Below are 16,333 nucleotides of genomic sequence, written 5' to 3' on the forward strand. Positions count from 1 at the left end.
TCCATTAGTTTCTTTTAAATCATAATCATGGTAGTATGGTGGTTGTTATGGTAGTAATTTCAGGGGATTGTAAAATGAAGCAATACACTATTTCTTGTTTTTTTTTATTCACTTATGGGATGTGGGCATAGCTGGCTGGACATTTATTGTCCATTCCTAGTTGCACCTGGGAAGATGATGGTGAGCTGCCTTGCACAAGGTGATTCAAATTGGCTAAAGCCTGGTATCTGTGATGCTCAGGACTTTTGGGGGAGGCTGAGAGTCATCATCTATTTGGCCTTTCTGACTGAAGATTGTTGCAAAATCTTCAGCCTTTCCTTCTGTGCTGATGTGTTGGGCTTTCCATCATTGAAGATGAATATATTTGTAGTGCCTCCTCCATCAGTGAATTGTTTAATTGTCAACCACCATTCATGATGTGGACTGCAGTGCTCAGATATGATCCATTAGTTGTGGAAACATTAGCCCGGTATATCACTTGCTGCTTTTGATGTTTGGCATGCAGACCTGTTCTGTAGTTTTACTAAGTTGAAACCTTATTTTTATGCATGATGGCCCACCTCACTTCACAACTGCTCAGTTTTGAGCTGTCATATGTTTGAAATCTATCCCATTTAGTACGGTATTCTAACATAACACAATGGCGAGTATCCTCAATGTGAAGACAGGACTTGGTCTTGACAAGTCACTCTTACTGATACTGTCACGGACAGTTATATCTGCAGCAGGTAGTTTGGTTAGGATGAAGTCAAGTTTTACTCTTCGTTGTTTCCTTCACCGCCTGTTGCAAACACAGTCCAGTTGTTCTGTCCTTGAGAACTCAACCAGCTCAAGCAGTAGAGATGCTACTGAGCCACGTTTGACAATTGGCATTGAAATTTCCATTCAGAATGCATTACGTCCTTGCCAACATGCCAACCCATGCTTCCTCCAAAAGGTGTTGAACATGGAGGGATTCTGATTCGTTGGATGGTGGGGGGAGGAGGGGTTTAGGTGGTAATCAACAGCAAGTTTTCTTGGCCATGATCAATCTGATGCCACAAGACTTCACGGGGTCCAATGTTGAGATTCCCAGAGCAACTCCCTCTTGACTGCATACCATAATTGAAGAGGGCTATACTGTCGACAGGGCTGAGTTTGCCCTTGTCATTTCCAGCACCTAGATTGGTGCCAGGTGATTCATCTAGTTTTTACATTTTTAGCAGTTTGCGACTTTCACTCTCTTTCAGAGGGTGGTTGAGTCAACTACATTGCTGTGTTGAACACCATTGCAAAGGACAGCAGATTTTAAGAATCAGGTGGGTTGTGACAACTGGTTCATGGTTATCATTAAACTTTTAATTTCAGATTGTTTGTTTCCAAATTCAACAACAGGAATATTCCAATATTGGGATTTGAACTCAAGTTCCCAGAGGATTACTAGTCCTGCAAGAATACCACTGTGTCATTGATTCTGTTACAGGTGGTTTACCTTGGAACAAATTAAAATTGTATTCTTCTTAGCACACTGTTACGACAGACAATTGAGCATAATTGTTTCTGTAGATTGGTAATTTACAATAAACTGAATGGAAATTAAAATGAAAACCCACAGCTTTTAGACTTGTAAACTGCAACCTCCTTCTCATCAGCCAGAAAGAACATTGATTTGTGCCTATTTCACATCAATGCTTCTCATTTCTTTACTCCACTTGTTGCTTTTATGAATGTTCCCAGTGTTCCCCTGTTCCTCCATAGGGTGGCAATGTTGAAGTCCCTGTAGATAGAAATTTTTAGAAATCGAGAATTGTGAGAGCTTCCACTTTTATGTTAATAAACTAGCTGCAAGTAACTTGAAAAAATATCCTACGTGAACTATAGCTGGGTTTTTAAGGGCACAAGTTCATCTCTCAGGATCTTTAATATTTGTCATATTCCTCTGTTTTGATAAACCATAGAGTGTTTTTAAGCTTGATATTTCATCTACTATAATCCATGTGTATGTCTCAATCTTTATTTCGTTACTGGTAAATGATTTTAAAATCAGTGATAACAAATATGTTTTACATAGTTTGCTATTTCACCAGGCTAATTCCAAGATGACAAGTTTGTCACATAAGGAGAAATTGAGTCAACTAAGCCTGTATTCATTACAACTTAGAAGAACAAGGGGAACTCATTGAAATGTATAAAATTCTGTCAGGGCTGGACAGACTGTTTACAGGGATTATCTCTCCCAGGCGGAGTGGAGGTGGGTCTAGAACAATGGGTCACAGTCTCAGACACGGGGGAGGCTATTAGGACTGAAATTAGATCATTTTACCACTTTTTCCATTGTTCAACTCTGAAGTGAGCCTAATGATACAAACAGTTATAACTTTTAATCACTATGAACAGTGTTAGTTGCATATTAGCGCTGGTTGTAAAGATTTGTCAGATTTATTCACACGTGAAACTGTACTAATAATGGTATTGGTGGATTTACATGTATTTTCTCAGCATGCATGGAAGTAAGTTGCTGTTCCTAGCAAGCATTGTCTGTTCTTTTTTTATTGGGAGTGGGTCCTGGGAAAAGTATTCCCTCAATAAATCTATCATGTCAATTTGGGTTAAATCTACATTAGCAGACAAATCATCACAATTTCCACACAGTGAATGGTCAGTTTATTTTATTATGTTCTTAAAACGATAAAACAAATGTCATTCATCTTTTCCTAAATTAAACAAATGCAACCCAATGAGTTTAAACTTTATCTGCAGGTTGGACTTGTATTTTCACAGTTTGTTCCCAGTATATTGATGTAATCTTCTCCGGTTATAGTCCATAGTTATTTGGACGAGAACAACTAAAATCTTGCAAATTCAGTTGCTTCTGATAAAGAGAAGTCAGTGGATATTCAAAAGGTAGAAACCCCGGTTGGATTTAAAAAATTACATTCCCAGTTTGTTGCGTAAAGGATGCTGGCTGAAAGAGAGTGTTTTTCAGTTTAGTTGTACCTTTGAGCACAAGGGATGGAAAATATTAAATAACAAACGTTATTAACAACGCCATCAATCTTTTTTACGAAACATCTGTACATATGTACAAAATCATACAAATGGCAGGAATGTTCATGTTTCTGTCCCACAGTCTCATTTCCCATCAAGTAATGCCTTGATGTCTTTCACTCCATATTCATTTGCTACAGCTGTTGCATGGTCCAAAGCATGGATGATGGCCAGAATTTTGATCACTTGCTTGATATTCTCCCTAGAGTAAGTTAATTTGAAGACGACAAGTTACATTCACAAAATAAAAATAAACTTGCACACAATTACACATCATCTTCAGAACAGTCCTTCATAATTACACGATATTAACTTTTTTTCTGTTGTGTACAAAGTCTGGACCAAAATAGATGGCAGAGATACTGCCATTATGCTTTTGAAGTAATATTTCGTACTTCAGCACATCCACAATTCCAACCTAAACCACTGACTGTAAATGCAACTTCAGAGTTTAAACAAAACATACAGCATTCATCCAGGAAACAGTTTTTAGCAAATTCCAAAATGAATTTCCTCCTATCCATTTCAGATATTTATGAAATACTTTCCAAGTTTTAAAGCAATGTGCTCAAATAAGATTTGAAAGAAAGGTGCCCTGTAAGGTGAGGCTATAAAGTCAGTGAAGGAAGGTGAACCCCAGGTATTCAGTGTTAGATCCATCCTCATATTTACCAAAAAAAGGGATCAGTGAGTGGGGACAACTACCTTCATCAGAGCTCTTGGAGTAGGTCATCCATCATTAGCCATGGAGGGTGCACACGAAAGTACCAGAACATTCAAAATGAGACTGGTGAGAAGGAAAAAAAATGACCTAAAAATACAAATTTGTCCCTTGTCACATTAAGTTGAAGTGGGTTTTATTGAAAGCACAGTGCACATTACCACAGCCCTAAGGGAAGGGGTGCTACTTTATAGCATTATTTATTTTTTATTTGTTCATGTGATGTCAGTTTCATCAGCCAGACCAAAATTTAATGTCCACCCCTAATTGCCTTTGAGAAGATGTTGGTGAGCAGTCTTCTTTAACAGCTGCAGTTTTTGTTATAGGTACATCCACACAAGTCATGCAAGTTGTCAAATTACAAACTGATACGACATCTACATATAGCACATACAAACCTTATCCCAGTAACCAATTTAGATTCAGGCATTATTGTGGATGGTAAATTGAAACAAGTGCCTATATTTACCTTGCCGTACGTTTTTCTACATCAGAACAGCCAAGGCTTAGCCTGTATATGGTATCGGCCAAATGAACAAGGTAACAGCAGAAATTTTCCAGCTGTGGGATACTCTTGTCTCCTTTTAGGTTGACAAACCATTGTTTTGGTAAACAGGTGATGAGCTAAGAGATAAAAGAAGCATTGTGATATCCAACTATCATTTTACTTGGAACAAGTACTTTTTTTTAACAGTATGACTCTAAAACAATGAAGTTTAATGTATACTTTACACTATATTAGCTCATGATACAAGGAGAAACATAGAAACGTACAGCACAGGAGGTGTCCCCGCTGCCTGTGCTGGCTTTGAAACAGCACTTACGCTTATCCCCTCACTTTCAGCCCTGTATGACCCCCATCAAATAACATTCCAAACCCCTTTGAAAATTATTAATGAAATGTTTCCATCACATTTTCAGCAGAAAATTCTAAATCCTGGCAATACAAATGAAGAAAAGAAATCTTATTCCATTGGATGCTATGTCAACGACTTTGAATCCATCTGGTAATTCATGCTCTCACCAGAGAGAATAATTTTTTTCTATCTACTCCATCCAACCCATTTTGAAAATCTTGTTGAGTTGTGCTCTTCACCATCTCTGTTCTAACAGCAAAGCTTTTCAAACCATTGTTCATAAATGTTCATCATTAGTAAACTTGTTTTGTACCCACATCTAAGGCTTTTATATCCTCCTGCAGTTTGTGGTACCCGAAATAATCACCCACAATACCCTAGCCGAGGGGCAACTGTGATGTAAGAGTTCTATTCTGAACACACTGCTTTTACATTCTATCCTTCTATTCATAAACAAGTAACCCACAGCTTTTAAAACAAAAATCTTATAAAAATAATCTTAAGAAAACCTCTAAAATTAAAAGTATAGCTATGTCTCTTGTTATGATTTTAATTCCATGAACGAGTATGTCTCAGGGTCACATTTGAACAAATGTAACAATTAAAATAAAGCAATGAAGACATAAGATGTTGGAGTATGATTTGTTCAACATCTGGTACCCATCAGTGAGCAACAATGTCAGCTGTTACTCAGTGGTAGCACTCTTTCATCACAATCAGCAGGCTTTGGATTCAAGACCCATTCTGTAGACAAAAGGACAAAATCTAGCTTGATACTGCAATGCACTATTACAGGAGTGTTATACTATTCGGCACCAGTTTTTGGAAGAGACAGTAAATCCAGGTCCCATCTATCCTTTCAAGATCTGATCAATCTATTTCAAGAGCAGTAGACGAATTTTACCAGTGTTCTGACCAAAATTTATCCTTCAACCAAAATAGCAGAAGTAGACTTCATCTATGGGATACTGCTATGTCCTAAATGTCTGTGGTGCTTTCCGACATTACTTTTAAAACACTCATCATTGGAGGAGCTGTAAAGTGGATTGGCAAATTCTGAAGGTATTACCTAATGCAAACTCTTTATTTTGTAAACATAAATTGTAATGCAATTGTAATGTAATTTTTAGCATTGCATAGGAAACTCAAAACAGATATAAAGGTGAAATATGGAATCAAATGTTCAACTCTATGTTGTCATACACTTTCCAAGTATTGATCTGTTGATATCAAGCTGAGAAGAACTGAAATAACAGCAAAGAAACTTCCTGGGGATCCTTAAAACTTTTCAGTGCGTACTTCAGTTTACTTACACTCTGACATTTCTTCAGGCTGTCATCTCCAGGATCGGAGTTCTGAAGAGCGAGAAGAATGTAGCGATTTAAAAGACTGTCCACAGTTAGCTCTTGCAATGTTCGATGTGAGATTATGCCAGTCCACTGCAAGATGTTATCCAAAAACTGAAAAAGTAGTAACATTTAATAAATTCATTTGAAAGCTATTGTTTGCACAAATAATATGAAGCAGCTAACCGTACTGAAGCCTATTATGGGAAAATATTTTCTATACAAGTGTATTAAGCAAGATTAATGGGCAGCATGGTGGCTCAGTGGTTAGCACTGCTGCCTCACAGCGCCAGGGACCTGGGTTCGATTCTACCCTTGGGCGACTGTCTGTGTAGAGTTTGCACATTCTCACAGTGTCTGTGTGGCTTTCCTCTGGGTGTTCGGGTTTCCTCCCACAATTCAAAGATGTGCAGGTTAGGTGGATTGGCCATGCTAAATTGCCCATAGTGTTCAGGGATGTGTAGCTTAGATGGGTTATAGGGAGATGGGTCTGGGTGGGATGCACCAAGGATTGGTGTGGACTTGTTGGGCCGAAGGGCCTGTTTCCACACTGTAGGGATTCTATGCCCTAAGACAATACTCTTTCTTGCAGCTGATGCAATCTGTTTGTCATATTCTGTTATGCAATAAGATCATTTAAGAACAATTGAGGAAGGGCGAACTAATACTTGTCACTGGCACAAATCCAGACAAAAGAAATGCACTCAGATCGTATTAATCTACTGCTTAGTTTATCCTAAAATTGTCCCTTGAAGCAAAAGAAAATCTGTGCAGTATTATGTGAATGAAGCATACTACAGAAATTGATTCAAGAAATCTGCACAGCAAGTTACTTGTCTGAAAACTCGGCAAATTTCCTGCAGAATCGCAACAGTTGCAGAAATAATACACTACACTTTGAATTTCAGATGGTCATGTTGGACTTCATTTGATACAAATAATTTCTAACTGCACTACTTCGGTTTCTCACCTAAAGAATGTTACATATGCTCATATTCCAACCAACAGAAATAAAACATTTCAATTGGACCTTCAGCAATCAATCAATCAGTCATCGAGTCATAGGGCTGTACAGCACAGAAACAGACCCTCAACTCGTCCATGCTGACCAGATATCCTAAAATAATCTAGACCCATCTGCCAGCATTTAGCCCATATCCCTCTAAACCCTTCCTATTTATATAATTTTTTAGATGCCTTTTAAATGTTGTAATCGTACCAGCTACCACTTCCTCTGACAGTCATACACGCACCACTCTCTGTGTGAAAAAATTGCCCCTTAGGTCCCTTTTAACTCTTTCCACTCTCACCTTAGTTTTGGATTCCTCTACCCTGGGGAAAAGACCTTGACTATTCACCCTATCCATGCCCCTCACGATTTTATAAACCTCGATAAGGTCACCCCTCAGCCTCCAATGCTCCAAATAGTCCCAGCCTATTCAGTCGAGAATCTCCCTATAGCTCAAACCCTCCAATCCTGGCAACATCCTTGTAAATCTTTTCTGAACTCTTTCAAGTGTCATAACATCCTTCCTCTACAGGGAGATCAGAATTGAATGCAGTATTCCAAAAGTGGCCTAACCAATGTCCTGTACAGCCGCAACATGACCTCCCAACTCCTATACTTAATGCACCGACCAATAAAGGCATGCATACCAAATACCTTCTTCACTATCTTGTCTACCTGGGGCTCCAATTTCAAGAAAATCAAAAGAATCTTGGCTCTAATTCCACATGCTTATTTTTGCCAAGTTTACACAGAATATTATTTGATACTTGATAGTTCATATAAATAGCATTCAAATGCATTTCCTTAGCCATGTTGGTTGCTTCTTGAAAAAAATTCCACTAGGTTAATTAGATATGCTTTACTCTTTAGAAACATATGCTGGCTCTCCAAGATCTGCTTACATTTATGAAAATGTTCAATCACCCTGTCCCCAGCTAAAGATTCCAGTAACCTGCCCATGACTGATATTAAACTAACAGATCTTTAACTGCCTAGTTTATCTCTCTTATCCTTCTTAAATAATGGAATAAGATTGGCACTAAATTCAGATTAATGGACTTATGCTGTATACCTTTGAATTCAATGATGCTTTATACTTTTCTTCCCAAATTGAATAGTCCCAAAGTAATGTTATTATAAAAATAACAAAAGAACAGTAACATTAAAATGATCAATTTTTAATCTCTCACCTTAAGTGCTGACCAAAACTGTCGCTGAAAAAACAGGTAGGGTCCTGAGTTCTTGTTTTCCAGCACACTACAATAATACATCAATGAATTACTTCAATATTAAAACAAAATGAGATAAAACATGCAATTTGTTACACATTTAATCAAAGTTTTGATTGGGAGCAGAGTGAAGGCAGTAGAACACTTGAAGGTAAAATCAATGCTGATTAAAGTGAGGGATATTAGCTCAAGCAAATTAGACACATTTAAAAAAAAGATAAAATGGTAATGTCAATATGGCAAACCTTTATTAACCAGCACCTATGGGACTAGGGGTGTGCAAGTTGACAAGTTGATCAAATACAAAATAGAAATAGCTGGAAAAGCTCAGCAGGTCTGAAAGCATCTGCGGAAAGAAACCAGAATTAACATTCCGGGTTGAGTGACCCTTCTTCAGAACTGATGATAGCTAGGAAAATGTCAGTTTATATGCAGAAGATAGGGTTAGGGCAAGGGGGAAAGGAGTAAACAATAGGTGGGGATAGAGCCCTAACAGAGAGAAGAGCAGTCAGACAGACAAAGGAGGGGATATCGATCTGGCTAGGAGGGTAAACAGCTGTTAATGGGGACTGTTAGTGGCTAACAATGGGTGGTGTGTAACAGGAGACGATGTGATAAGAAGGTCTGGTCATGGTGGTTGGGGTAAGGACATGGGGGAGCACAAGCCCTAAAGTTATTGAACGCGATATTGAGTCCAGAAGGCTGCAGGGTCCCCAGGCAGAAAATGAGGTGCTGTTCTTCCAGCTTGCGCTGAGCTTCACTGGAACATTGCAGCAAGCCAGAGACAGAGATGTTGGCCAGGGAACAGGGTGGTGTTTTGAAAAGGCAGGCACTGGAAGTTCAGGGTACTTTTTTTGTGAACAGAATACAAATGTTTTGCGAAGCAGTCACCCAGTCTAGACTTTGTTTCCCAACATAGAGGAGACCATACTGTGAGCAGCGAATGCAGTAAACTAGACTGTGTGAAGTGCAGGTAAAGCACTGCTTCACCTGGAAGGTGTGTTTACGCCACTGAATACTGAGAGGGAGGAAGTAAACAGACAGGCATTACATCTTCTGCGATTGCAGCGCAAGGTGCCGTGTTGTGGGGTGTTGGTACTGGACCAGGGTGTCCCAGAGGGAATAGTTTCTGCGGAAGGTAGACAAGGGAAGGGAGGGGAATATCTGTCTGGTGGTGGCATCTTGCTGGAGGTAGCGGCAATGGTGGCTAATGATCCTCTCCGTTTACATCCTCCTTCCAGAATGACTTCTAACTTATTATTAATACATATTTCAGCAGTACAAGTCAGACTGTTTAAATTCTCAGTATTTTTTTCAATGCCGTGATTATCCATAATACCAAAAGAGACCCCATTCGTGCAGACATGGTCCTTGATGTCAACTGGCCGTGACAGGCTGCAGGAAGTGTCTGTATGGTGACGTCACCAACAAGAGCAAGGGGTAAGTGGGAGCTGACTAAATGGATCTTTCCCTTCCAGTGGCATCTCCAGAGTAGATCCCCTCAACTGCTATTCCTGTGTTGTGGTTGTCATATAGCCACCGTGCTGGATAGGGCCCTTCTGGACGGATAAGGAAAAATCCATCTTCTCGTCTGGATGCTAAAATGGCCAATACATGCGTTTGCGTATGGAAGTACAGCTGGTGATGTCAGCTGGCTGCAATGCTAAGTTTCTGCGCGTGCGTGCTCATTACCCCTCCTAGTGGTAACATTCACAGTAAATGTGCCTTTTCTTTGCAAAAGTTGTTTCAATACAATTTGCTTTGAAAATATACAATGTCTTTACATAGAGAACATCAACTCTGACATATAAACCATTTACACTGCAATATTTTGCTTAGTTTCCATAGGAATGCTAAAATATCTTAAAAAGATTTCAAATGTAAAATTAATCTGGTTAAACAGTTCACCCACTCAGGTAACAGAGCACTAATGTTGTATGGAAAACTGGGAGCGTGAAAGGGCAAACGCAGAAAACAAAAGGGCCCATGTTTTGTAAAACGCTAAAATTTAAATTGCAAGCATGGGTTACACTCAAAAAATGTTTTACATTTTAGACTCACCAATCTGCCTTTATCTGTCACTAAGCTATCCCTCAAGTTCTTTTAATGCTCCTTAACATGTAATAATGACCTGGCTAGGCTGTCATTTATTTGCTGAGAGGATTTTTACAACAATCAACAGTAGTTACATTTTTATCACTAGGTTACTTTTTATTTCAGATTTTTATTGAATGCAATCTTCACCATCTACCACAGTGGGACTCAAATCCATGCTGCCCAGAACATTCGCCTTATGCTCTGAATTATTAAACAAAAAAAATGTGCAGATGGTAGAATTCAGAAACAAAACCAGAAATTACTGGAAAAACTCAGGTCTGGCAGCATCTGTGATGAGAAAGCAAAGTTAATGTTTCAGGTGCAGTGGGCCTTCTTTGGAACAGGTTGTGAATGGGTCTGTCCTGAAGAAGAGTTACTAGAACAAAAACATGAACTGTCTTCTCTCCACAGATACTGCTAGACCTGCTGAGTTTCTCCAGCAATTTGTTTTGGTTTTGAATTACTAGCCTACTGACGTTACTACTCCACCATTATCTGCCTACTAAGTTGGGAGCTGGAGAGATTGGAGCTGTTATATAATATCTAAGAATTTTTGAACTTGCTCATGTAAATCATTTATACCAAAAGTTGCCTGTGTTACAATCTGCTCTTTTCCACCACTATTTTGAACACAATGTTACGCAGGTTTATAATGCATTTTAATCCTACAATTAACTTCAATGCCAATGGGCTAAGTAGGAAATAAACGCCAGATTCCTCTGCTTCACTTATCTGAAAATCTGTCTCGAAGTCTGTGCTGATGGAATGTCAGGTCAGATCAGCATTTAAATGGAGGAGGGAAATTTACTAAAAATTGACTATGTGTCAATTTTGGGGGAAGTTTCATGGAGGGTTACTGGCTGTGAGCTCCATGTCACAAAATTTTGCACTGCTCACCTTTTTTGGATCATGCTCGCACTATCATGCAGTACTGACCATTGCTCGGATTTTCAAGGGCAGAACTCTATTTAAAGCCCAGCTGTCACTTCATTGCAAATGCAAGGTCAGATTCATAAATGTACTACCTCTTTGCAGCACTGTCTGATAAACTGTCATTATAACTGAAGCTATAAGAATGAAGCTACACAAGTGAGGAAGAATTCTGCAAAATATAACTGTTATGTGTCCTTTGTGCCCCTATCCCTGCTTTTCCCTTAGGCCCCATTATTTATAAAGCGCAATTTTCTACAACGTGATGTTGCGCTAGAATGCAACAATTGCATTATAGCAGAACCCGCTGTATTGCAAGAGGGATAGAGCACAAGAGTACAGAAGTACAGGGCAATGCTAAGACCATACTGTACCATAGCAGGGTACTGTGTATTGTTTTTGTCTCCTAGTATTGGATACAGTTCAGAGAAAGATCCCCATGCCTATTCCAAGGACGAAAAAGTTGTCTTATGAGGAAAGATCATCGCAGGACTTCGAACAGGGATGAACTTCATTAAAAGCCACCATCTCTACTTGGAGATATGTATTTCATGACAAGTGGGTGACAGGGATTTTGTGTATATTTCTGCAAATGAGGGAGTCAAATGTACCCTTTGCAGTAGATTAATGGTCAAGGCCATCATTTTCACATTTGCATGGCCACTGGATATTAGGTCCAGATGTATTTCTCACTCATCCTCTTCCTTGAAGGAAGCAGCACGTCTACCACTATGGTTCACTGCCAGTTCGACTTCTCTCTGCTGCAGTACATCGTACACACAATCACAATATGGGAGACTGTTGAAGGGCTACATTAAAGGGATCTCCAGAATAATCGAAGTGGCAGACCATTATTTTAGAAGGCCAACTATCTACTTAATGCTCACTCTTGTCTGTAGGTGTATGTAGTCCTCTGCTTTGGTTTTGGGATTTAGCACTGATGTCAGCGGATATATATTTAGTAGATAAGCCGTCGCCCATGATCTAATCACAAACGCAGTCTAGTAGTGTGAAGAATACAGGCAGCAGGAATGTCTCGCAGAAACAAATCATTGCAGTTGAAAAATAAAGGTGCTGAAGAAATTCAGCAAGTCTGGCAGCATCAGTGGAGAGCCAAAGTTAATATTTCAAGTCTAGAATTACTTTTTCGGAACACTCTCTAACATTTGCTGTACTTTGCCTTTATTAAGTAATGCAAGTTTTTGGGAATCTTGTGCATATCTGAGGGATCCTTCTGCAGCAGTCACAGACATTTTAAACAGTGATGGAGTGAAAGACCTGCCTGATCACAGATGTGCCTAGCTGCTGTGGTGGAGTGTCGATGACCACACACAAGCAGTCTGTTAGTTACCCAATTCCAAACCTGAGGGAATCCTGTCATGGAATCAAATCCAATTATCTTCCCAGACTGACTTGCCTGATCAGTGAAAAACCCTATGCATTCCCCTGCCCTCTCAAACAAAGCGGTTGTTGGCTGCTTAATGCAACAATGGGATATTTCTGTGACGTCAGTCAGCAGCCCAAGACAACACTTTGAAAGGCTCTGTAGGGTATCAAGCACCACAATCACTTAATTGACACAGACAATGGCCGTCCATTACAATTCCATGGCCTCAATTCTTCTGCATTGACTGTGCATGTCAACAACCCCTCTGAACTTGACAAATCCCATCTTTTGAGACACTTGTGTTTCAATACTTCTGTGCAGCTTAGCCTCTGTACTCCTTTTGAGCTGGGTACTGTCTTCTTTGAACATTCAATTGCCTTACTGCCACTATGCAACCTCCATGTACGCATCATGTGTTGTTGATCCTTCATTGCCAGTTGCTGGGCCTCACGTGGTTGATGTAGTCTCTCATTCTCATCCACTTTCCATCAGACTGGAACAGCCAAACTCAGAAGTTCTGAGCAGCCATCTTTCTTTGAAGTCCTCATGGTGCAACTGTTCTCATCACATATACATGGCCTGTATATCCGACAGGGGACCAAGGAGATAACCATTCAATTTCAGTCCTCCACACTCAGTAAACCCTCTAAAAGGTTCAAAGCCTTCAGATATTTCACCTGAGACCTCCTGCTTGCAGTATGCAATGACTGCTGGTTACAGGTAACTGTTGCTCAGCTCGTGGCTCCTTTGAGTAGTCAAACTGTAGACCCTCCATGGAATCGGTGTGTCCTGGGAAAAATACTAAAACTGTATAAAAGCGCGATCAATTGACTGCTTAACAGGATCACATAAATACGGGTCACCAGCCTGCTTGATCCTAAATCAACCACCTCACTGCCCTGAGAAACCCGGCCAGCAGCAGGAAGCTGTTGGAGAATCAGTTCTTCCACAATTTTACTGGCACCCCCCGACTTCAAGCATGACACCATGGGACAAGTAAAATTCTACCCAATGGGTCAGACTTTATAAAGGTAGCGTTTATGAGGGAGTTCAAATTACATCAAAAATTTGAATACTATATTTTACCTCTATATAATGCTCCATACTACTTTCCAAGACACAAAGCATAACACCTTGCAATACAGACAGAAAAAAGTTCAGTGGAAAAAAATCCATATGTAGAATGTGATTGGAGAACAATTAATCTAAAGACACGCTATTTCACACATTTCATTCCAGTTCACAAGTAGTATAACCCTAACCACAAAAATACGCTTGCGCCATTAAATTAGATCACCCATCTTGCACACACACAGTGAACAGGTTTCATATTAGCAAGCACCCAAACTCCACAAGGAAATGAATACCATCAATTAATACTTGGCACACCAAATTCCTCCCTTGCAAGTGATTTCAACAGGAAGACATTTGAACTTATAACAGACTCTCAAGCTTTCCCTATTCTCTTACGAAAATATTAAGTGATTATCATAAACAATAATGTACTAATACGGATGTGGAGAGCAACAATGCGAAGACACACAGACCAAGCAAACAGCCCAAATACAATAAAAACCGAAAGAACTGCGGATGCTGTAAATCAGGAACAAAAACAAAGTTGCTGGAGAAGCTCAGCAGGTCTGGCAGCATCTGTGAAAGAAAAGACAGAGTTAAGGTTTTGGGTCCGGTGACCCTTCTTCAGAACACCAGATGTTATCTCAGATGTTCTGAGGAAGAGTTATCGGACCCGAAACGTTAACTCTGTTTTTTCCTTCACAGATGCTGCCAGACCTGCTGAGCTTCTCCAGCAACTTTGTTTTTGAGCCCGAATACAATGTTCGCTTGATTTGGAGGAGAAATATAAAAGGATCATCACTGAAGACAATTCTGGACCTCAATTTATTAATAAGTAAGGTGATGGTCATAGAAATAAATGTGAAGCAGTTGGATTACTCACTGAAGTAACAACCAACAGGCATATAATTTCCTTGTTAATCTGACATGATTTGGTTATCATCTAACTAAATCAATCAGACGTTGCGCACTTCTATGATTTAATGCAAGTTTGGGGGAACAATTTGGCATCAAAACCACAGTACTGTGTACCTGGTTTGCGATATCTTACAGAATTCAAACTTATTGGAATAAAGCAGTGTAAGCAGGAAAATTTCACAATCAGAAGTTCATATTCAAATTAATATACTGTCGGTTCTATGAGAAATCTTGTTACATTCCTGCCTGAATAAAATAGCTGGGCAGTACATTACAGTGTCATTAAGATAAGCAGCTGTATGTTGTACAATTCAGTAGATTTTTCCAATTATTTTTGTAGCCAATTCTGGTAGTTTACTCAAGTGAATATAAATTCAGGAAATAACTTCATGCCCAAAAATTGATTGACCTTAATGCAAGAGGGCATGTCATAGAATTCAGTGTCCCATATATTGCTTAAAATAAGCAATTAGTCAGAATCTTGTGAGTTAAGCATAAAATACAGCAGGAACACTAAGATTTGATATTTTGAAATTGAAAAGTCCCATTTGAAGAAAGCAAAACATACCTCTTTGGATAAAGTGGTACAAAAACATCTTCATCCACTGCTTTCCTGATTCTCAAGATGATGGTCTTTAGTAAAGTCTGAGAAAATTTTATGTGTTTTATTCATTTCACGAATTAAAACAACCAGTGATACTTTTGTACATGCCAGCATTCTACACAATTAAGCTAACACAATTAAAGCAAAACACATTAAAATAATGTACAAGGATTAATATATGTTAAATATGTATTAAAACTACCAGTCAGTGATAACAATCTATCTCAGATTATGCAGATAGGTGCAATTTGGCCATTATGCCATCTTTTTGAACAGCTAGCCAAACATCCCATTCCTCTGTTCATTCCTCAATAGTCTTCTATCTTTTATCCTTTTTTCTTAATCTAGTTCTCTTTTGAAAGTTATTCTTAAAGCTGTTTCTGTCAGCCTTTCAAGGTAACAACTTGCTGGGGAAAAATGTTTATGCCACCTATGGTTCTTCTGTCAACCACCTAAAGTATACATCCCTGATGATTCATCCATCTGCCACCGGAAACAAATTCTCTTCATTTACACTAAACACTTCTCTAAAATCTCCCCTTAACCTTCTCTGCTATAATCAGAGCAGAAAAGGAAGAACAGAAAAGATAACAAAAACATACCTGCGTGTATTTATTTTCTCCATTTACAACTGAAGGATATCCTTCAACTAACTTCAGTATTAATTTGACTAGTCTGGATGTCTGAGACGATGACAGAGGATCCCAAACATTTTCTGCTAGACCTAGGATGAGGATTAAAAAAACATTTTTTTCCTGCTTGAGATTTTCTGGTATTCTACTATTTAGACTCAATAAAAATTGTTTGAAAGGTGCACAATTATTTTGATTATGGATAAGGACTGAAACCAAGTGCGATGTTAATATCAACATTATACTTCTCATGCAAATATAACATTACTCAGTCAGAAAAAATCAGGATCACCACATTTTTAAGTATCAGAATTAACGAGTTACTCAGGAACAATTTTACTTTTTCTTTACCACAACAACCCATTACTCTTGTAGTAATTAGAATCACAGAGTCATACGGAAACAGATCCTTCGGTCCAACCAATCCATACTGAACATAATCCCAAACTAAACTAGTCCCAGCTGCCTGCTCCTGGTCCATATCCTTCCAAACCTTTCCTAT

The 16,333-nt window shown here is 39.0% G+C and overlaps 1 protein-coding gene across 1 annotated transcript; it reads right to left on the bottom strand.

Moving 5' to 3' along the window:
* Positions 1-2,626: 2,626 nt before the first annotated feature.
* On the bottom strand, positions 2,627-16,086 carry LOC125484397 (PAX3- and PAX7-binding protein 1-like). Its single transcript, XM_048602977.1, has 6 exons — positions 15,802-16,086; positions 15,164-15,240; positions 8,151-8,217; positions 5,919-6,065; positions 4,218-4,372; positions 2,627-3,229 (listed from the first exon to the last, which is right to left on the bottom strand). Exons 1-6 carry the CDS (start codon positions 16,081-16,083, stop codon positions 3,112-3,114), a joined length of 846 nt encoding a protein of 281 aa, XP_048458934.1. The 5' UTR covers positions 16,084-16,086; the 3' UTR covers positions 2,627-3,111.
* Positions 16,087-16,333: the final 247 nt, after the last annotated feature.

The sequence above is a fragment of the Rhincodon typus genome, chromosome 11 (genome assembly GCF_021869965.1).
Source record: "Rhincodon typus isolate 14 chromosome 11, sRhiTyp1.1, whole genome shotgun sequence".
In the NCBI taxonomy this organism is placed as follows: domain Eukaryota; kingdom Metazoa; phylum Chordata; class Chondrichthyes; order Orectolobiformes; family Rhincodontidae; genus Rhincodon; species Rhincodon typus.

Coding starts and splice junctions, on each gene's coding strand:
- LOC125484397 (XM_048602977.1), bottom strand. CDS start 16,083: ATGAGAAGTATAATGTTGATATTAACATCGCACTTGGTTTCAGTCCTT. Junction 15,241..15,801: donor GAGAAAATAAATACACGCAG/GTATGTTTTTGT, acceptor AAATTTTCTCAG/ACTTTACTAAAGACCATCAT. Junction 8,218..15,163: donor GTACCACTTTATCCAAAGAG/GTATGTTTTGCT, acceptor GTATTATTGTAG/TGTGCTGGAAAACAAGAACT.